Below are 21,048 nucleotides of genomic sequence, written 5' to 3'. Positions count from 1 at the left end.
AGCTTGTGGACAGCCTTCAGTTACAAAAGCTGGAAAGTCTCAAATCTCTCAGCTAATCAGTTTAAATAACAAATACAGTATAGCGAATACCCTTTACTTCTTTTCTCGGGTAATAATTATATAACATCTTCATCTGACGCAGAAAAGAACAAGTTGCATAGAATGTTCATGTGTTAATAAGATTCCACTTGCACTTCACCGTCAGCCTCATCGTCTTCTCGTGGCACTGTCTGCAGTTCATCATCGTTCCATACTAGGTTGTAATTGTTCTCCAAATCTTGTTGACGTTTTCTTTCTTTTCCAGCGTCAGGGCTGCCTCCCTATATGTAAGATGATAACAGGATATAAAATACAACAAAAATTTACAAAACGACGCGTTAGATCACAATTCGCAGCCTGCGTGTAGGGGCGTATCATAGAAAACGACTCCTGGAAGCGTCTCCTGCGTAGCAGTCGTTTCCTTTTCAAGCGCTCGGAGCTAACAAAACGTGCGAGCGCGAGCAAGTGAAAAAAAATAAGGAAAAGCCTGAACGAACGAACGAGCGCGTCTGGGGTCAAAAATATGGGGAGAAGGGGGAGAGGTGGGGAAGGAAAAGAAATGACCGAGTTTTTTGTTTATTTGTTTTTGGTTTTTTTTTCTTCTCCTGATCCCTGTGAAACGAGAGAGAACCTGAGTAAACACGAAGGGAAGAACGCACTATTTTGTCTCTCACAGGCTGCATTTTTTACAACCTAAGCTACAATCTAAAACACTGTTATAAATTTTCGTTTAAATTTTGTCTTTTTCCCTTTCCAAACTGATCAGTGTTGTTTAGAAACTAAAACGTGCTGCAAAAATGAAGCGCTCATTGTGCTACCCAGCATTGGTCAGCGGAAGCACGGCGGGTGTTTCATACATTTTGTGGCACTGACTCCATGTAACAGTCTGCCATTTTACCTTTTCAGCACTAAATGGTGATCCCTGGTCCGTTTTGCCTTTTCAGCGTTAGTGTTCCCTACCAATAAACCAAGGATCATGTCCCATTTTAAACTGGACAGGACAAGAACGGCGGGTGTTTCAAACATTTCTGGCACTGACTGCATGTAACTGCTGTTTTCTTTCAGCAGTTGCTGCCTAGCGCTTTAAACTATCATCAAAAAAAAAAAAGAAGAAACTTTTTGCCTTGGAGATACTACAGTAGTGTTACCTACCAATAAACCAAGAATCATATCCCTAAACTGGGTTTCCTCTCTTTCACTGAGTAGCTTCATGTCACTTTTGCCATCCAAACTCTCCAGTGCGTCTTTGGACGTCACAATCTTGACTCTTATTTTGCCTGAAGATGAAAACAACATTGCATGACCAATAGTTTATTAGCAAAACCCAGTGGCTGACTTTTGGCTATCTTGCAATCTGATTGTGAGCGAAGCTCAAGGAAAACTGTGATCTTAGAGTAACAGATTATGTCCAATGCAAGGACAAATATAAGTGCATATTTTTTTGTAGCTAAATGGAGGCTATTGTGTTTATTGTCAACTTCAAATATTTTTACACAAGGCAGCGTCATTATTGGGAGACGGCAATGGTATATGCAATCATTGTCCACAAAATTTTGCTTCTCGAGTCAACTGTACATTTTGTCTGAAAAATTCTTTCACTCGCCTTCATGTGGGATATAGATCCTTCAATACACTACCATCGCCTGTCCAACGGCGTTTTGGATAATTACTAAATATTCCCCAGTTTTGGCTGCGTCACGTGACGTTTTTAGACCAATCGCGCGCGAGAAAAAAATAATTGATGGGTTATAACATGAGTTTCTGGTTATAACTGTAAATATCTCATAAACGTGTAATACCTGAAGGCAATACTCCTGAGTCTCTTAGCTGCTCTTTCACCATCTCCTCCATTTTCTTTGTAGCTTGACGAATTCGTTTGTCGATATGTAACTCCTCCATATCTTCGCCATCAAGATCTGTTTCTTCCAAATCCGACTCGTCGTCATCAGGAATGGTCACCTTCTTGATCTTGGACACTTTCACGCTGACCCCTGGGCCCCGGTCACCCTGATCATGCACGCCTGATTCAGAAGTTGCATCTGCGTCCTCAACACCAGCAGTAGTGGAACTTCCGGGTTTAATTCCTGGGGTATCTTCAGCCGTAGTTCCGGCACCAGCTCCAGTTCCCGCTTCGGTGTTATCCAGATCTTGAATCATATTTTTCAACTTGTTTACAACTTGATCGATGCCACCTTTTGATGTGCCGAATTCCTTGCTGTCTGTCGCTTGCAGCGTTCTCTTCGCCACCGGAAATTTTGCTTCGCATTTTCGTGATGTAATGGAGGTCTTGCTCGAGCTGGAAGCGTCTCAAGAGGATTTTTTTCAACAATTTGTTGGTCTTGGAAGAGAGTTGTACGAGATCGCCTCTAGCGTCTGTATTGTCTTTGTTTTCTATTATGCTAAATATCTCTTTATTGAGCTCTTTGATGGTTTGCATGTCTTCATCTAATTCCCTGGGAGAGAAGAACGCGAACAACAGTATCAACATTAAACCTGTCCTTGTAATATCAATACAAAAAATTCTGTGAACAGCCTCCCTGTTTTCCAAGCTCGCCAAGCCTTGTACCCACCACCCCACACAGCGGGTCAAACGCAAAAATTGAGGTCACTTCCGGTTTTCGGCGCCTCGAACTTTTCTAAGAATTTGACTAGAAAGTGTGCAAGACTTTTGTAGGAAATTGTTATAGAAATAGCATGGTGAAAGAAAATTTCAAGCTGGGAAACTCAGTGGATAACAATTATCAAATTTCCAATCTTCAAGCGTCTTATAAACCTTAACTTTCCAGTTGACGACGTTACCTTTTGGCTTTAAAGCGAAAGATTTTGGAATTTTTGTTTGAAGCAGTTTTGGCGGGAACTGTACTGTGCATGCGAGCCGGCGACGTTTGACCCCCAGTCCGACATGAATGTTTACCTTCCCCCAGTCCACACTGCAATTATACCTCTGATTTCTCGAACCAATTTTCGTTTCCTTGGAGGTTCGACCTGGGAGCAGTGGTGGCCTAATGGTTAGTGCCCTGGACTCCGACGGTCCGCGTTTGAGCCCTGGCCGGGGTCCCTGTGTTGGGTTCTTGGGCGAGACACTTAAATGTACTCTCATAGTGCCTCACTCACCAGGTAGCCTCGATAAGCGCGCCGAAGGCCTCTCTCGCACCCAGGTGTATAAAAGGGTACCGGCGACGTAATGCTGGGGTACCCTACGATGGACTAGCATCCCATTCAGGGGGGAGTAGAGACATTACTATCCGCTTAATGCTACAGAAAATGAGATAAGTTTCGGCAGTATGCGCCACTGGGCTCGAGGCTTCCCTTTTTTTGGAAGTTCGAGAAATCAGGATTTCACTGTAGTCTCAAGAGCGCGCTTGAGTAAGCAAAAGGCAAATGATACGAGACTAGACTCAAAACGGCCGCATTATCACGCTACTCACAAGTTCGTTTCCTCAAAGCGATCAATTGAATCCTTGATCTTGCTCATCGTTTCTCCAAGCTGTTCATCTTTCACGCCATTTTTCTCCTCCGTCTCTTCAATCTCCCTTATCTTGGTTTTTATGAGTTCAACATCGCTCTTCATTTGAGCACGTTCCCCGTCAAACTGTCTTTCCATCTCAGCCTGAGTTGCAGATGCAGCTTCCATTATTTCCTTCATCATCCCGTCGTTTAAAATCTGATATAAAAAAAATGATTTAAAATACGTTATTTCAGTTCTATAAACCCATCAACTATCTCTTCTCGGACGCGACTGGTCTAAATGCGTCTCCCAGGATATCCCTTAGTTTGCAAACTTTGAGTTTTACATTCGCACTTTCAGTTGCCAGTTTTCTTCAACACAATGTAAATTTAAAGGGACATAGTCAGCGTTCTTACCGCGCTGACCTGGACACTAGTTTTCACGTTTTGAAAAAAGTCCACCGTGGACTTTTTTCAAAACGTACCTTCAGAAATCTGCTTCAATCTTCTCAGTGTTTCTGAAGGTTCTTTAAGCATATTTTTGATTTCGGGTTAAGGTGGACTTTTTTCAAAACGTAAAAAATTGGTGTCCAGGTCAGCGCTGTCTAAACGCTAACCATGTCCCTTTAAATCAGAAAAAAAAAAGATGGAATGTATCGAACAGGCTAGCTCAATTTTTAAACAAACTGGCCTTTTGCAAAACTATTTCAAAAATAAAACATTAGCATCCATTTGGCTTCAATAATTACACGGATGTTTTTCGCTCCAGGGCATTGGCTGTATATCTGTTCCTCAAAGCTTATTAGGCTTCTCGAAACAGATCTGTAATGTCCACGGAAAAATATCCAATATCCGCGCATGATGAGGTTACTTTCCATGTAGTAGATTACATATACTGTTGGGAATAAAGAAACGACAAACCTTTCTCATCTCAGCAATGGTTTTCGCAAAGTCATTTTTCTGCGAGGTCTGTTCTAGTGGTTTTAACGCTTCTGTCTCTTGTCCTTCCACGTTCTGCTCTTTGAGTTTGTCAGCTTCTAGATCATCTGCTCCAGCGGGACTTTCAGAGCTTTCTTTTCCACCCACTTTACTCCGCAACACTCCCAAGTTTCTCTTCGAACTTTTGATCCAAAACTGCCAAATATAACAGAATTCAGTATAAATAAACGAAAATTTGCGTCTTAAACAGGCACGAAAAAGAAAGGAGCGCAAAGCTCGAGGGGATAAGGCGGGGTTTCCTTAGGTTTAACTTCATTTCAATTTTACCATTATTTATATTGCGTTCATGACGAGAGGAAAAAAATTCCGACAAACTAAAACCAGAATAGTAAGAATAAGGTTTGATAATGATACATAACTGTATAATAAAGAAAACGTTTGATCGACAGGGTTAGGTCGCAAAACTACCATGTAATGGTTCAAAAAGATCTGCCAGTGCCTGTGTGTGGGGGATATTTAGCTGTCGTTCGCACGCCATATGACTTTTTAACCAGTCAGCAGCTGAGTAAACGAAAAACAGATCACACCAATATTTCCGGCAGCCACATTATAAAACTCCACTCTAACAATCTAACAATTTTCTGAAGACGAGAGTATGTAATTGAAGAGAAGAGACTAAGGAACAATCGAACGACACATGTAACTTTAGGTGGCCTAATAGTCGGAAAGATCTGATGTCTTAGAAATGTTTACCTTCAGGTTTGATTCCTAGCTTGACTAATTTCTCCTTTAAAGTAGACCTCAGTTTCAGAACTGCCTCTTCCATTTTCGTCTTCCACTCATCATCTAAACCTCGGTCTGCTTCAATTGTCTCTTTCTCGACTCTTTTTGTTCACACTCCCATCTGGTGTCTTACTTGATTCAATGTCCTTCTCTTCTGCGCCCTCCTCTGATGTAGTGTCCTTTCCCTTGATTTCCTGCTCGTCCTTTTGTTCAGTAGCTTCTTTATCCTTGTCTCCCTCATTTTTCTCTGTCTTGTCAGATTGTTCCTGCTCGTCTTCTATATTCAGATATTTCTTTCATGGTATCTTCAGTTTCTCCTTTTTGCCTTTAAGATTTTGAAAAAAATTCTTTATTAGTTAATTAAGGGAACTGTGAATTAACTTCTTCTTTCTAGGACAAATCTATAACACCCAACGTTTCTTTGCATACAAATTTAGTTTCTGTCTCCGATACTATCGGGCAGAAAATTAACTTCCGGTACAAATTATTCCGATAAGAAAGAGCAAGAAACTAACTTTCGTTGAGAGATTGACGTATAGCCGAAAAATCAAGGTATTTTCCGAGTTTCAGAAATGAGAATGCAAAGAATAAAGAAACCTCCACATCTATATCGTCGATAGCTAATCAATTGATTAACAGTGTAAAATCATCAACTAGGGGTTAGGGCCTTGATGTATCACCAATTCTCCCAGCCACCATTAAAATTTATGTAATGCAGTCAGTAGACAGAATGAATGAATAAATGAATGATGGCAATGATGAATGATAATGGTTCTTGTATAGCGCATTTACAAAGCTCAATTGTTTCACTTTTGGAGTAAAGGGACGAGATCGGACATCAGCGTATTAGGCGCCTTTGGCAGCTGCTATCCATCCATGTATGTGATCTCACCCCACCACCCAACCCATGGATACATGTGAAAGGGCCAAACCACAACACCGGGAACTCCGAGCCCTACTCTTTGTAATAAGTGTGTGCGTTCTTTAACGTCCCCTAGATCAGCAGCTTGTAGTTGCTGATCTAGCCTGTAATATGTAATATGGCCCTATTCTCCAAGAGGAGACTTAGGATTCAGATGAGATCAGCAGCGTTGTAGTACCTTTGGCTCTCTAGTTCCCTCTTTCTATGCATCTTTTGACTCATGACAGTAATACCCTCACTTTCATGATACCCATCTGCAGTTTTTTTGCGGCTTTTGGTGATGTCCAGTCTATGAACATTGATGTGGTCCTGCTCGATATTTCCATCAATGAACACCTCATCCTCACTTTCAACTCCTGGGCTCTCCCACGGCCACACCTGGCTTCGCTTTGACGTTTTCTTCTTTGTTTCAAAGCGTTCTTCTTCTATAATTTCATCTTCACTTTCAACTCTTTTTGCAGCTCTTGCTTTCTGAGCCCGAACCTTGGCTGCTTTGGCTTCCTCTGTAGCTCTTTTCTTTGATTCTGTAATTCAAACCAGACAGGTAATCAAACAGTTAAAGAGCATACTAAATGAAGGCTAAGCTAAAAGATACATCTATGTAATTATTATTTAAGGATCCTCGTTCCCAGGGTTTCTCTCTCCCCCCCTCTCGCTTCCTCAGTCTGAAGCCTTTTTCCTAATTCTGTAATTCAAACCAGACAGCTAATCAAACTGTTAAAAGCTAGCTACAAAGGCAAAAGGCTAACTGTTAATTAAGGAGCGACAACACTGATGGGACACTTGGGAAATTTTCACTTTTAATTTTTCAAGTTGGGCAGGGTTCAAGATCACACTTCCGGCAACTTTTCATCAAAGAAATATAATATGTCCTGCTTTGATCAGCCAACTGAAATTAAAGTCACTGTTCACTAATGTTATACTGTATTTATTTGATTAAGCGCCCAACCTAGAATATGCGCCCACCTTGAATAAGCGCCCATCCCTCCCTCCAAACAACAACAACAACCATTTTATTTTGCCAGAATAAATAGAAATAATTACAGCATAAAATAAATTAACTAAAATAGGCCAAAAACTACTCAGAATAGAAATAAACTAAACGAGCTGAGTAGTTTCCAATAAAACAAAACAAAACAAAAAAAACTGAAGTGCACAAGAGGAGTATTGGGAGAAAGTTCACTAATTGACCTTGGTGACAATAAGATTGAAATTGACTAAGTACAGGTAGTACTAAGAGACTTCCCTGCCAAAGACCAAGTTTTCTTAAGTATTTTACAGAAATTGTCAATGAACAGTTAAAACTCTGCTTCTGTACATTTTCTCATGGTCTGAGGCTCACATGCCATTAATAAGTCTGCACTTCTGAAAAAAGTTCAGTATCCTATGAGACATAGCCATCAAAAATAACTTGACTTACCAATTCTTTCTAGGTATATCTTGTAGCGTTCCTCTGACAGTGCGGGGGAGCAGGTGATAGCCTGTGGTTTCTGTGCAGGGTTGGGTCTGAACAGGCTGTGCTGACAGAGTTTGTTAGTGTGCACTGTTATCACGTAGGAACATGAGGACGGTTCATCCACTCTTAATACTACATCTGAAATGCCTTCATCACAATAAAACTGAAAAATAACAAAGCAATAGTTAGCCCATTGTTAACACTGAGTTACGTTGTCCCTGTACATCAAGATGGTAGCTGTTCAAAGAAAAGAAAAGGAACGAAGGAAGGAAGGAATGTGGAAGGGAGGGGGGAGGGAGGAAAGACAAATGGACGGACAGATGGACGGATGAATGGATGGACAGGCGGACGGACGTAAGGGAAGGCAGACAGTTGGAATGAGGGGTAATAATAAGGAGAAGCCTCTAGCCATGGGGCTCAAACTGCCAGAGCTTATCCCAGTTTCCGTAGCATAAGCGGCTAGGAATATTTCTACTCCCCACTGAATGGGATGCTAGTCCATCACAGGGTACCCTTCCCAGCATTTTGTCGCTGGTACACATTTATACACCTGGGTGGAGAGAGGCAATATGAGAGTAAATTGTCTTGCCCAAGAACACAACACAGTGACCCTGGCCAGGGCTTGAACCCAGACCACTCGATCCGGAGCCCAGCACTCTAATCATTAGGCCACTACGCCCCTCACTGAGGGGAATGAGGAGTAAGTTGATGGAAAGTCAGACCAAGGAATGAATAAAGGAAATTCACTCATGGAAAGAGGTGCAGTGTAGTTAAAGCTGCTTGAACTTGCCAAACTGCTGTCATTTTGACAAGAGATGATTGACAACCAATCACAAAAATAATTTACTAAATAATAAAAACAACACAACAATTCTGAATAGATCTATGTTAAAATCAAGCTACCTTAATTTGTGTTTCTCTTGCTTTGCCTGTCAAATCACATTCACTTCCATTGACATAATACTGGGAGTGATATCTTTTGGCCACTGTACTTTTTCCTGGTTTAGGTTTTTCCTGTGAAAAGGAAGATGTTACACAATGAGATCAAAACAAACAAACAAGACTGGAATATTGTGAAGATACCATACATAACACTAAAACCCGCCAGCTCAGGCACATAATCAGCTTGCTATAAGGTCAGCAAACAGCCAAAAAAAGGTTAACCACTTTTTATGTATTTCACCATTATTAATGATTTTTTTCTTCTCGCCTGCAGTACAGCCATTAATATTTACCCTTCCCAATGAAAACCTTCTGAACAATAGTTAACAACTATTCACTGGAGTGGAGGTGGCTAGTGGTGGATATTTACCGAGCCGCGAAGCGGCGAGGTGAATATCCACCACTAGCCACCGACATTGAGGTGAGCGTTGTCCCACGCTCGTGTCATGTAGAATAATTTCTTCACTATTTATCACCGAGCTCAAAATCTACCATCTTTATTATTTACTACAAATTTGATGATTTCGACATTGCTGATCTTAGCAGTATGCAGGACGCGTGTCACTTATCAACCTAGTAAATGGCCTAGCTCACAGCGAGTCTCACGTAGCTCAGTTGGTTAGAGCGCCCAACCGGTATTCTGGGAGGCCATGGGTTCGATTCCCGTCGGGGACTCAGATTTTTCTTTGTCCCACGCTCGTGTCATGTAGAATAATTTCTTCACTATATATATAGTTGTTTTGTATATACTATAAACAGTGAGATAATATAACCCGAAAGGATGATATTTTTTCACTAGTTTATTCCCTTTAAAGATTACAATGTTCTCGCGAGTGTTGCTCGGAGGTGAATAGCATAGGATATTTGGGGTTTGAGTAGCCAGTCAGTGCGCACCAAAAATGCTATCCACTGTTTTAGTATTCTTGGTTTTCATGTTACGTCATAAAATTCTGAAATCAAAATTTACTAGGCCTAGTAAATTTTCGTTGTCATTAGGCAAAAGATAAACTAAAAATATATATTTTTGCCAATTTCCAGATCGATAGTGTTATTCGTTGTTAAAACAGAGCATTTTGAATATTTGAGTTCTCCGTCGTATGTGACATCAAGCTGAGTGCCGTGACAAAGCTGTTTTGTTTGAAAAAAGGCCTTTCCTTTCCATTTTGTGCAGATTGAACATTTCAGATTTATAATAAGTGGTGTTTATGTGAAAGTGTACTAGCTCTTAAGCCAAGGATAGCCGCTGTTGTAAACAGAATTGAGTTCCAGATGGTTCACGGACATCACGGCGGGCATTACTGCGTCCCTCGGAAGAACATGGTTATGGCGTCTCCATACTAAGCTTTATCAATTTGCGTGGAAAGGTTCGGAAAATAACTCACAAATGGTACACCGCACAGACCCGAAACTTGTTGAAATTGTTTATCTATTCATCGTTCATAATATTTGAAATTCATAGCTTCTGTAGTTGAATGGTTTCGAATTTATTTTTTGATTGCGTGACAGTGAAAACCAGCAATACATGTATACTAATCATGATTAACAATAATTACATAATCGTAGTTTCTTACTTTCAGGTCAATTTTTTCTTGACTCCAGTCTGTTTCATTACTAAATACTCCAAGAGAAAGTTTATCTCCAATGACTTCATTTGCTGAAATATAAGCAAAACTAATACATGTGAGGGCAGAATAAAACTGATGTCCCCAAGCTTGCTTAATGATGATTACATAACTTATAACACTGGTCAACTGTCAAGAAGATGTGATGCGAATGCAAAATATTACTAAAAACAAAATAAATTAATACTGAAAATACCTTCTTTGTGATACTGGTAAATGCCCTTCCCAAAACATACTTCATATGTCCACCAACCCTTGTTCTAGAAAAAGAAAAGAAAAAAGTTAGAGATAACTGATCAGTGGAGACAGCTGCAACTCGGGCTGGTATACATACATGTACATATGTTGATCAACTGACTTAGACTATGAGCAGTCCCTATTTGTTCGCAGAGTCTGTGGAGCATTCGCAGAGTTCCGTCAAGTGTAAAGCGAAAAAAAAAAAGACTGCGCGAAAATGGGGACGAGACGTGCCTTGCCTAGTCCTCATTTTCGCGCAGTCATTTATTTTCTCCCTTAACACTCATCAGGACTCTGCGAAAAAATAGGGACTGCTCATAGTCTACAACTGACTGACAAGAATATAAACTTCCAACAAAGCTAAAGATAACAGCTCATATGAGGGGTTCCATAGTACAGACAAAAAAAGCTCATTAAGTCATATCCTAAAATGACCATATTTCTGAAAACAAATTTCTTCTATAATTTCCAAGATCCTACCATTATTTATCCAAAAAATTATATGTGCACAAAAAATATATCAATCAGACTATACTTTTATTGTTAACAATTTGCTTATTTATACTACATGTATTTTTATGTGAATTTTTTAACTGTTTTAAGACTGTTACAGTTAGATAGCAAAGTCACTTTACAATGCAAGCATGTTAAATTATTCATAAAACTAACAAACATCTTAGACACTGTTAATAAATAATTGATCTTTATCATATAATTTTCAGATACTTCCATTATATTTTTATATGTTTTGAGCTAAAGAAAACAGATAATTTTTACACTTATCCTAGTGTACTCATTTTATTAAAAGTGAGAGGGACATCTGAGATCAAAGCCATGGCAGATCATGACCTGTTAACAAGAAGACTTACATTGTATAAACATTTTTTCTTCATTGGCTCTAGTAGCTGAGGGATTTCATCTTTTGTTATATGTTGATTTTCTTCATTCCTTTTTTCTAAACTCTCCAGTTGCGGTAAAACACACTGGTATTGTTGTCCATGTTTGGATGATAACAACAATGTATTGGCGAGATCTGGACTCTGCAAAAAGGAAGACAACATTTAATAAATTCCTTAGCCTGGCAAAAGAAATCAGGCACTACTCCTAGGGGAAGCCAATGGTCCTCTAAAAAATTTGAGTCTTGCAGAAAATTATTTAGTCAAATTAAACTGAGCTGGTCCAGCCCGTCTCAATTTTTTTCACAATGTAATCTCGGTGTCTCAATTTCTTTGCAAGGCTAATAGCCTAAGAAAGTCTTGGGCTTGTAAAAAAGATATTAGCCATGCTCTTTTGCTCCGGATTAACATTGTACAGGTGAGGTCTTCCAAGGGGTAAAAGTAACAAGCGACAAAGCTTACTGGCGACAAAGGAACATTTTAACAGCGACAAGGGACATAATGCAACAACGACACAATTGGGTAAAAAACAACAGCGACATTTACAGCTGTTAGCTAGGCGACATGGGTTCTCAGAAACATGTGACATTGCGACACGGCTACCCCCATGGAAGGTCTCACAGGTGTACTATTCACCACCACCCCTCTTCCTAGATCCCCAACAGAGAAATCTGACATTCAATCCAAAATATTCCACACCTATAAGCAGGGCAATTCATTCCAACCATGTGACAAGGGAAGCAAAAAGGAACAGTAAAAAATATGTTGTCTGAGATACCAATGCCAGGGGTCATGAATGGTCCCTCAAAATGTCACAGTGCTCGCAATGCTCGCAAAATTTTAGTGGGTGCTCGTTTGCTCGTGCTCGCACATTTTTACAAGTGCTCGCATGCTCGGTTTTTCGTGGACGTAGGTTTTTGAAAAGTGCTCGTTGCTCGAGAGGCTAATTTTTGTCAATGCTCGTGCTCGCAAAGAAAAACGCTGTGCTCGCATGCTCGCAAATGCTCGCAAATGCTCGCAAAGACCATTTGATACCCCTAATGCCAGGTTGGAGATAACTAAAAGTGGGATTTCCTTTCCAAGTAGAGTTGGAGTAGAAAAATCAAAAGCAGGCAGAGAAGTCAAGGAAGAAGTTTGCAAGCAAAGTCTACAGGTAGCAAAGATTGCCTGTAACCTGCAAAAAGGGAAAACCCTGGCTATAGCCTGTAGTAAATTTCTGCACAACAGCATTCAAAGGAAAATGGGCTTCTGTAATAAAAAATATTGTGGGTGTACATCTGGTTATCCAAGCAATCAACATACCTTTAACACACCTTTAACTAATACAGTCAGTTATAACATTTTTCTGTATAACAACACCTGTTGTGTTATGTCTTGCTCTACAAAGACTTTTGACATATGCAAATGAGGAGGACTATAATTTATTAGCTCTACACCTACAGATTTTAGGATCCTGCAATTGAGGCATCCCACTACAAAGATAATACAAGATGATACATTATCCAGCATTTTAGATCGGGGAAAAAGCGAGGAACTTAAAACACTTGCATAAAAGCTGATATATTTCAGCTGCACTAGGTGAAAACTCCAGAATGAAGGCGCTTGGCTTTCGGGAGCCTAGATCAACTTATATGTGAAGGATTAAACATGTACACTGTACGTCCAAAATATTTTAACAAGGAAAATCCCAAACAAATGATAGATTCTCCTCACTAATTTGTCTTAGAGAGGTTAGTAATCGTGCACCAATCAAAACACCACAAGTATGAACTATAAACAAAACCTGAGAATGATTGTAAAGTTCTTTAAAACAGGAAATCGACAGTCGGTCCACAATTAAACTAAGAACCGATGATCCAGGCCAAAAAAGCTATTAAAAACTTTTATCTTGCAGATTATTTTAATTCCTTTTCCAATTAAAAAACCAACAGCAGGGGAAATCTTGTGATGATTTTTCGTTGCTCGCTGCAGGTGCCCGCTCTCTTGAACGTGCAGCTAGTCAAAGAACGAACGTTGCGTTACTTCATTGGCGGAGAGAAAAACTTTGAAAACTTACCTCTTTTAAAAGAACTGGCTCGCTTGAAATCTCAAATCCATACTTGACACCATAAATTTCTTCTACGTTGAAGTAAGAACACACTAACGAGACGTAAACACCGAAAATATTAAAAATAAATAATTCCCTCGAAACTTTCACTCCGTTCACCATCTTTGTTGTTTTGAATCCCGCTTAGACTCATGGGAAATTGAACTTGGTAACCCGGCGCTTTAGCTTAGTAACCAGGTCAATCAAAATGGCGGACAAACTGCACTTTCTTCTTCATCCAGTTTCTCTACGGCAACACGTCCAGCAGTGGCTTGCTGAAGACACGCCGAGTTTCGATTACGGTGGTTTTGTTGTAGGAAAGAGCGAAGAAACTGCAGTTTTGCTGTGCAAATCCAGGGGTATTTTGGCAGGAGTGCCTTTCTTCGATGCGATATTCCACGAGTTGGGTTGCAAAGTGGAGTGGCAGTTTCCCGAAGGGGTGCAAGTGGAACCAGCGACAACAGTGGCAAAGGTAACGGGAAGAGTAAATAAGATTTTATTAGGAGAAAGAGTTGCATTGAATTGTATTACAAGAGCAAGCGGTATCGCGACAAAAGCTAGAAATTTGACTAAACTCAAAGTAGAACATAAATGGCACGGAGAAATAGCGGGAACTCGAAAAACCACCCCAGGTTTTCGCGTCGTGGAAAAATACGCTCTTCTTGTCGGTGGAGTTTCGACGCATCGGTACGACCTATCGTCCATGATCATGCTTAAAGACAATCACATTTGGACCGCGGGGAGCGTCAAGCAAGCTGTTAAAGACGCGAGAATGGTTGGCGGTTTCTCCATCAAGATTGAAGTCGAGTGTCGCAGTATCGAAGAAGCAAGAGAAGCTGCCATTGCCGGCGCCGATATCGTCATGTTGGATAACTTCGAACCTAAAGCGCTTCACAAGGCGGCTGAGGTATTAAATCAAGAATTCCCGCATTTGTTGATCGAGGGAAGCGGAGGTGTTAAAGTGGAAAACATTGCGCAATATTTTGGCCCGCATGTTGATGTGATTTCAATGGGTTCTCTAACACAGGGCTACGAGGCAGTTAATTTTTCGCTAAAAGTTTTGAAGGAAGGACATAATCCACACAATCCAATTGTCAAAACTTGCTAAACTCGAATATTATAAATTGTAAACCTTGTCGTGGGCAGGAACACAGAAAAGTGCTGCTTAGTAGTTTTCATTTGAATGGTCACACACACAAAAGAGGGTTTCACCGCACAGAGAGAACCGATCTACGAGAAAGGGTAAAATGCGCACCTAATTATTCTCACGCCAGCGTTCATTTGAAAATTGAGTGTGAAAAAGTAGTAAAAAATTGTTAGTAATGTTGAAAACAAGCACCGCACTAAGTACGCCGAGAAGTGTAAAAGAAACCAAATAAAACGCATTAAAGATGAATTTATTATCTGCCATTTAGCAACCAAACAAGCACTAGCAAAGACGTCAAAAACGTATTAGGAAAAGTAACACAACGATGTACGGAACTTAAACTGTCCATCTTATTTCCCTGTAACGTTCAAAACATCATAAGTGCGTTTTTTTGCCCATTGCTTTTCAAGGAATATTCCTTTGGGAAGTAAAGTTACTACAATTCAGCTTTTACAGAATAAGACACTGAACGTTACTAGCCGTGACAATTGTGACAGAGATGAAACCCACTGCTTAGCTAAAAACTGACTGAAACCATAAAACAAAATCATAAATCCAAGAAATCAAATTAAGAACTTTCCGCATCGTCAGTAAGAGTTTTTTGGACATTGGGGGATGTCGGGGTGGTACTCCGCCGTAAATTCCGTGGGGGATTTTTCATCCCAGCGGACTTGCTCTTTTGTGGAATGTGGGGAAGTTGCGGGAGACTTTCCAGTAATCCTTTATAGATGTGCCCGTCCTGTCCTAAGATATCGACAGGTTGAAAGTCTTTCTGGGGCACTAGGAAGTCGAACTCGGTGTTCAACTGGAGGCCACGAACAACCGACTGACTGTGGGGGTAGGTGAGGGTGTGAACACCGCCACACGCTCTTGCAGTCACTTCGGCCAGCTCTTGTAGATTGCGCACTCCACTGAAAAAAGTAAAAAGAAAAGAACGAACATAAAAGATATTAAACCAATTCAATGAAATTGAAGATTGGAAAGCTCAGTCGAATCAGGAAATCCAAACGGATTCAAAATTTGAACTGAATGGTGAATTTAAAATTTGAAAGGGTTCTGTCATTACTTGGACGTGTAGGAATACAGGGATACCAACCTGAGACGTAAAATTTCCTTTTGTAGTTTGGTCCGCTGCTTTTCCAACAGCTCAAACCTTTCCTTACTAATATCCAGTCCTCCCCGGAGCATGTGCTGACGTATCTGCTCCAACTCAAAAGTGGTGTAGGGACGGTTCGACTTTGTTCCCGGCATGGAGTGAACTGTGGGTAATGGAGGGAACGCCTCCTCCCTGGCGTATTTTACAGGGCGGTCACATGATATACAGTTGTGATCCACCAGGAATTGTTTCCGGATCCCTGCGGCGAACTCCTCTGGGGGTGGTTTTTCCACTGGTTTTGGCTTCATATTCTCCATGCGCGCCTCCAGATACCGTTTCAGTGGTTCTACTTCTTCTTTATCGAGCTTTCTGCCGACGTCAGAGTTGACTCCTTCTAGTGCTTGTTTTAGCGCATCCTCCTGAATAAAAAAAAGAGTTTTGTAGGCGGATACTAATGCAATAGAACAGCCATGCGCTCAGTTTTTTATCTCCTACTCAGTTATCTGACAGTGACTGTCTTCTTTAGTTAATGACTGACTGACTGACTGACTGACTGACTGACTGACTGACTGACTGACTGACTGACTGACTGACTGACTGACTGACTGACTGACTGACTGACTGACCGACCGACCGACTGACTGGACGACTGACAGACTGATTTAACGACTGAACGACTGACTCACAGACTGACTGACTGACTGACTGACTGGCTGGCTGGCTGGCTGGCTGACTGACTGACTGACTGACTCACAGACTAACCGACGGACTGATTGACTGACTGACTGACCGACCGACGGACCGCCTGACTGACTGACTGACTGACTGTGGCTGACTGACTGAACGACTGACTGGGCATGACTGACTGACTGATTGACTGATTGACTCACTGATTCACTGACTCACTGACTGACTGACTGGACGACTGACAGCCTGATTTAACGACTGAACGACTGACTCACAGACTGACCGACCAACCGACCGACTGATTGACTGACTGACTGAGTGACTGACTGACTGACTGACCGACCGACAGACCGTCTGACTAACTGACTGACACATTGCCTGGCTAAGATATCTCCTTGTTAGAAATTTTACTGCGCTGTGACTTCACCATAAGAATTTACTCACGTGTCCATCTAATCTTTGTAGCAGATCCCTCAAGGACTGATCGACAAGACTCATGTAGTGCTCGAAGTCTTCCCTTCCAATCTTCGTATCCACCTCTCTTTTATCAGCTTTCAGCTCAAATCCCATGCTAAGGAGTTGTTTGTCGGCCTTTAAGTCTCTCAGTTCGTCAATCAAATTATAAAGGTCGTCCAGATGTTTTTGCTTCTTGTAGAGTTCGTCGCTCAAACGAATATCAGTCTGTTTCAGCTTTTCCTTTTCTTCTTGCAAGTCAAATATCATGGTTCGAATCAGGCTCAGTTCATCTCTGTCGGCGCTATACGAGCGGCGCCTGGGAGTCGGAGTTTCCACTTCAGCGACTTTTTCTTCTTCTATTGGTTAGAAAAATCATTTAAGCCTGGTTTTCCCTAGCGACGCAAGCACAAGCGCAGTCACGCAAAAACGACAAATTTTGATCCTTGTGCTTGTGCTTGCGGCAAGCACAAGCAAAAGCTTTTAAATGCAATGTGCTTGTGCTTTTGCTTGAAACGAAGCCGTTTTTGCGGTGAAATAAGAGCTGTTATCCTTGCGCTTGTGCTTACGCTTGTGCTTGCGTCGCTAGTGAAAACCAGTCTTTAGTGTGTCACTGTAATAATACAGGTAAAGCAAGATCCTTCTGACCTCAGATTTAACTAAAACATTGCCAACGTATAAAGGCCCAGTGTTATGGGGAACATTTTCTTTCAACTTGTATCGCAACACTGCGGCATTGCAAGTTGTACAGGGTTGTTGCACGTATTACCTCCTGTACACTCTTTTTTTTATAAGAATCTAGTTTATAAGAATATCGAGGCTGAAATTTGCGAATTTTTAAGAATATTTTAAGAATTAACCCGAGGCTGAGATTTTGAAAAGAATATAGTTTTTAGTTGAAACTAAAATCAGGTATTTTCATGTCCGTCACTTTATCTCTGTGAGGAATGCTTTGTTTAAAGCCAAAATGGCCAGGCTGCAACGAAAAGCAATGGTACATGTACACAATGTAACACGATACAGATCTGGACACCAAAAACGTGTAATTGATTACCCAATACTTGCTAAAACGGAAATGTCAAACGTTATTTTCTAAGAATGTTCATAGGAATATTTCAGCCTAAAATCGGCATAAAAATAAGAATATTCAGCCTGGGTCGGAAAAACTGTATTCTTATTTAAAAAAAAGAGTGTATTGCAAGTTGCGGCAACATGTTGCACAAAGTTGAACTCATGTCTGAATCCCGTCCTCCCCCTCCCCCCCGGGGCGCGGGCGGGCTCCCCCCCCCTCGGGGGGGCGGCGCTGGAACTCATGTCTACTTACACGGGTGGTAATACGCGCAAACACTTTTCAACGTGCGGTGCAACAATGTTGCGAGACAAGTTAAAAGAAAATGTTACACGTATAACTGCACGGGCCTTAAACAGCAAACTGAATGTTCGACAGACCAGCATCAGTAAAGAACTTATTAAAATAATGAAGACGACTACTGCGCAACTATCAACTGGAAATTGTTACGGGCGTGGCACATAATTAAATGCGGGAAACAACTGGAAATGTCGCAATGGACGCTGGGTGTGATGATCCGCATACAATGTGCTTTCCGACAAAAAACGAAAATGCTATTATAACTTTTTATTGGCTGAATATCTTCCACGTACGGGATAAGAAAAAAATTACATAAATACTTCCCCTACCTTTTTTCTTTTCTGCCTCCTCATTGGCTCGCTCTACACTTTCGCGTTTCATCAGCGACAGCGTGTTCTTTAACTGGTACGTCTGCATTTCGTTGTCTTCAATGAGAGATTTTTGGTTCTTTAGCTCATTTTCCAGGGCCGCTAGTTTGTCCCTCATATCGTTAATTCCTTCGCCGCACACTTCAAGTCTAGCTAATGCGTCGCTTGCAGCTTGTCCCGCCCCGCTTGTCTTCTCGTCTGTTCCTTCAAGTTTCCCTTTTACTTCTCGGACTTGAGCTTCCAACCCTTGAAGTTTCTTCTCATGCTCGTTGAGAGCTTGCAGAGCTTCTGAAACCCTCGGTGGCAGATCTGTCGTAACAATTTCTTTCTTGCCAACGTTCCCCGTTTTGTTCGTTAGCTCATCCATGGCTTCCTTTAGATTTGCCAGCATGCTTTCTAATTCACTCATCTTCTTCTTGTTATCTTCCAATTTCTCCAGCAATTTGGATATATCCTCATCCTGCCCTTTATTCTTTATGGCATCAAGGGAACTTTTGAGTTCTTTAATTTCGGATCGCATTTCACTGTAATTTTCTTTCAGCCCATTCGGCAAATTTTCTTTCAGTTCATTCAGATCGGACGTTAGGGCATCGACCATCTCTGTTAAACCCTCCAGAGAATTTTCCGAGGCTTCGAGTTTTCGCTTGATGTTGATTAATTCCACGAAGTCATGAGCGGGCGTCCTGCTCTCCTTCCTCACCAAAGAAGCTGCAGACCTCACAGGATCCGGTACTGGGACCGGGGGTGTCGAGGGGGCAGGTTGGGATTCAAGGAATTCCACCCGCTCTTGAAGCTCTGTAACCTTCTTCTTCAAGGTTCTGAGAGAATCTGATCGCCCCAACAACATCACAGCACTCCGAGATGGGGCTGGAGGTTCTTTAACTGTAAGCCCCGATGACTTCGGTGGCGATGGAGACGCCGACGAATCTTTTTCCGGCACCACCAACGACTCCGATTTACATTCTACAACCAGGACTTGCGGCTGTTCCTCTCCGGCTTGTTCTACTATTGATGGTCCCTCTTGCTCTGTACGTGTTTCAACGGCGATTTGTGGCATCTCTGGTGGTTCGGTTTGTGGCCTAACGGTTGATTCGACTTGCGGCCTTTTGACTGGTTCAGTTTGTGGTCTTATCGGTGACGGAGACCTAGCTTGACTAACTTCGACATATCCGTCTTTGATAAAGTCGTACGCTGATTTTAGCTCCTCTGCAATGGGATCGATGTCTATGATCTTATTTTGAATGTTGAGGTGACGCAGAATTTCACGCAGAAACACGCGCAAAATGTTAAAGTTCACGGTTCCCACTTCTGGTGTTGTGAGCGAAATGTCTAGAAGTTGCTCTAACTCGACTAGGGTAGGCATTTTGGCGAAATTTTGTCGACAACGTAAACAGAAAATCACACCATTCTTTCCACTATGCCTTCGTGGCAATACTTAGCTCTGTTACGTTCAATTAATTGATTACGTATAAAAGACCTTTTAGCGCGCGCTGCAGACTTAAGAAGTCGATCGTGATTAATGTTTGGCTTCTAATCATCCTTTTCGAATGATTGATTTATTGCTGTCAAAATACTAAAAACGAAAAGAAACTGTTTAACATTTTTTTCTCAGCCTGCAATACAGAGTTTTTCGCTGGGCGAGCACTGGATAAATTCCTAACGCCATTTTGGAGTCGCAACTGAAACCGTCGCTTTAATTCCACTCACCCCAAGCCTCTCCTGTCTTCAGAATTCAAAATGGAATTCACTCGGTCAAAGTGCGCTCGCTGGCTCAAAATAATACGCTTGTACTACAGGCTATTTTTTATTGAATAATCTTGTTCCACAATTCTCTAGTCTCTTACAGGAGCTTCCAGAGAGTCTCGTCTCATTTTTTATCTTTTGAGAGAAAGCTCGAAAAGTCTTGTCAGTAAATTCTTGCTGGTAGTGGGGCTGCTTTGGGCGCTGATCAGTGTTGTTTCGTAAACAGCAAGCGAATTTGATCTGTTAGTTCTAGCTTCAGAGTATTTCTCTGATTCTTACTGACCACTTTTCCTCTGCCGGTGGGGGAATCCGGAACTGATACATCTCACAAGTTTCTCGACGGACTCTTCTTCAAACCATCTGACCATGATCCTTCACGCACTACGCTCGCACCCAGTTTTCTGTTAAGTGTCGACAAAATATCAATTCATGTTTATTCTGATCAACACAAATTGTATATTTCGTAACCCTTAAAGGGACTGCGACACGGCTGTTTAGATTAAAGGGACTGTGTCACGGCTGAGTGAAGTTTATATTACCTTTTAGTTTTGCCAAATACTCGCCATGAATCCTAAATGTTCGCAAATGGAATTTTTTCCCGTCCTATGGATCTAAATGACCATACAACCATAGCGTCTTCATTGATTCAAACAATATTTCTCGATCTCCCATGGCGTTATTTTTGAAATTTAAAGTTACAAGACAAACGCGATTAACTTTGAAAATCTGTGGCGTTTCAAGCCCAACAATAAATTTTCAAAAACTCCGTTTTATATCGCAATCGCGTTTCAATCGTCGTCACTTTTGGCCATCCGT

General features: G+C 41.3%; 3 protein-coding genes and 1 pseudogene across 4 annotated transcripts in view; 1 reads left to right on the top strand and 3 right to left on the bottom strand.

The window, feature by feature from the left end:
- LOC144660035 (uncharacterized) overlaps positions 1-13,512 on the bottom strand; it is a 21,683-nt gene extending 8,171 nt beyond the window's left edge. The window contains exons 1-6 of the mRNA XM_078520583.1: positions 13,340-13,512; positions 11,257-11,427; positions 10,347-10,410; positions 10,100-10,182; positions 8,490-8,600; positions 7,551-7,749 (exon numbers count right to left, since the gene is read on the bottom strand). Of these exons, the coding sequence (XP_078376709.1) occupies positions 7,551-7,749; positions 8,490-8,600; positions 10,100-10,182; positions 10,347-10,410; positions 11,257-11,427; positions 13,340-13,492 (781 nt within the window). The 5' untranslated portion in view covers positions 13,493-13,512. The remainder of the gene's footprint in view (positions 1-7,550; positions 7,750-8,489; positions 8,601-10,099; positions 10,183-10,346; positions 10,411-11,256; positions 11,428-13,339) is intronic.
- LOC144661029 (uncharacterized) lies at positions 7-7,142 on the bottom strand (annotated as a pseudogene). The gene is made up of 8 exons (XR_013572186.1): positions 7,097-7,142; positions 6,309-6,654; positions 5,179-5,309; positions 4,408-4,620; positions 3,468-3,703; positions 1,839-2,492; positions 1,192-1,316; positions 7-320 (listed from the first exon to the last, which is right to left on the bottom strand). The product of XR_013572186.1 is annotated as an uncharacterized LOC144661029 (transcript).
- Positions 13,513-13,577: 65 nt separating the features above from the next.
- On the top strand, positions 13,578-14,891 carry LOC144659469 (nicotinate-nucleotide pyrophosphorylase [carboxylating]-like). The gene has a single exon (XM_078519912.1). The coding sequence runs from the start codon at positions 13,578-13,580 to the stop codon at positions 14,475-14,477; it is 900 nt and encodes a 299-aa protein (XP_078376038.1). The 3' UTR covers positions 14,478-14,891.
- Positions 14,892-14,894: 3 nt separating this feature from the next.
- LOC144659385 (uncharacterized) lies at positions 14,895-19,858 on the bottom strand. Its single transcript, XM_078519794.1, has 4 exons — positions 18,451-19,858; positions 16,744-17,111; positions 15,613-16,031; positions 14,895-15,427 (listed from the first exon to the last, which is right to left on the bottom strand). Exons 1-4 carry the CDS (start codon positions 19,850-19,852, stop codon positions 15,085-15,087), a joined length of 2,532 nt encoding a protein of 843 aa, XP_078375920.1. The 5' UTR covers positions 19,853-19,858; the 3' UTR covers positions 14,895-15,084.
- Between the last annotated feature and the right edge of the window lie 1,190 nt (positions 19,859-21,048).

The sequence above is a fragment of the Oculina patagonica genome, chromosome 7 (assembly GCF_052425735.1).
Source record: "Oculina patagonica isolate OP01 chromosome 7, crgOcupat, whole genome shotgun sequence".
NCBI lineage: Eukaryota > Metazoa > Cnidaria > Anthozoa > Scleractinia > Oculinidae > Oculina > Oculina patagonica.
This window is presented reverse-complemented; position numbering and strand designations above follow the sequence as displayed.

What these genes read in the sequence shown, in the direction of transcription:
- LOC144659469 (XM_078519912.1), top strand. Translation starts at nt 13,578, where the DNA reads ATGGCGGACAAACTGCACTTTCTTCTTCATCCAGTTTCTCTACGGCAA.
- LOC144659385 (XM_078519794.1), bottom strand. Translation starts at nt 19,852, where the DNA reads ATGCCTACCCTAGTCGAGTTAGAGCAACTTCTAGACATTTCGCTCACA. An exon ending in TACAAAGATTAGATGGACAC is followed by an intron (nt 16,032 to 16,743) that starts GTGAGTAAATTC and finishes TTTTTTATTCAG; the next exon opens with GAGGATGCGCTAAAACAAGC. An exon ending in AAGGAAATTTTACGTCTCAG is followed by an intron (nt 15,428 to 15,612) that starts GTTGGTATCCCT and finishes TACTTTTTTCAG; the next exon opens with TGGAGTGCGCAATCTACAAG.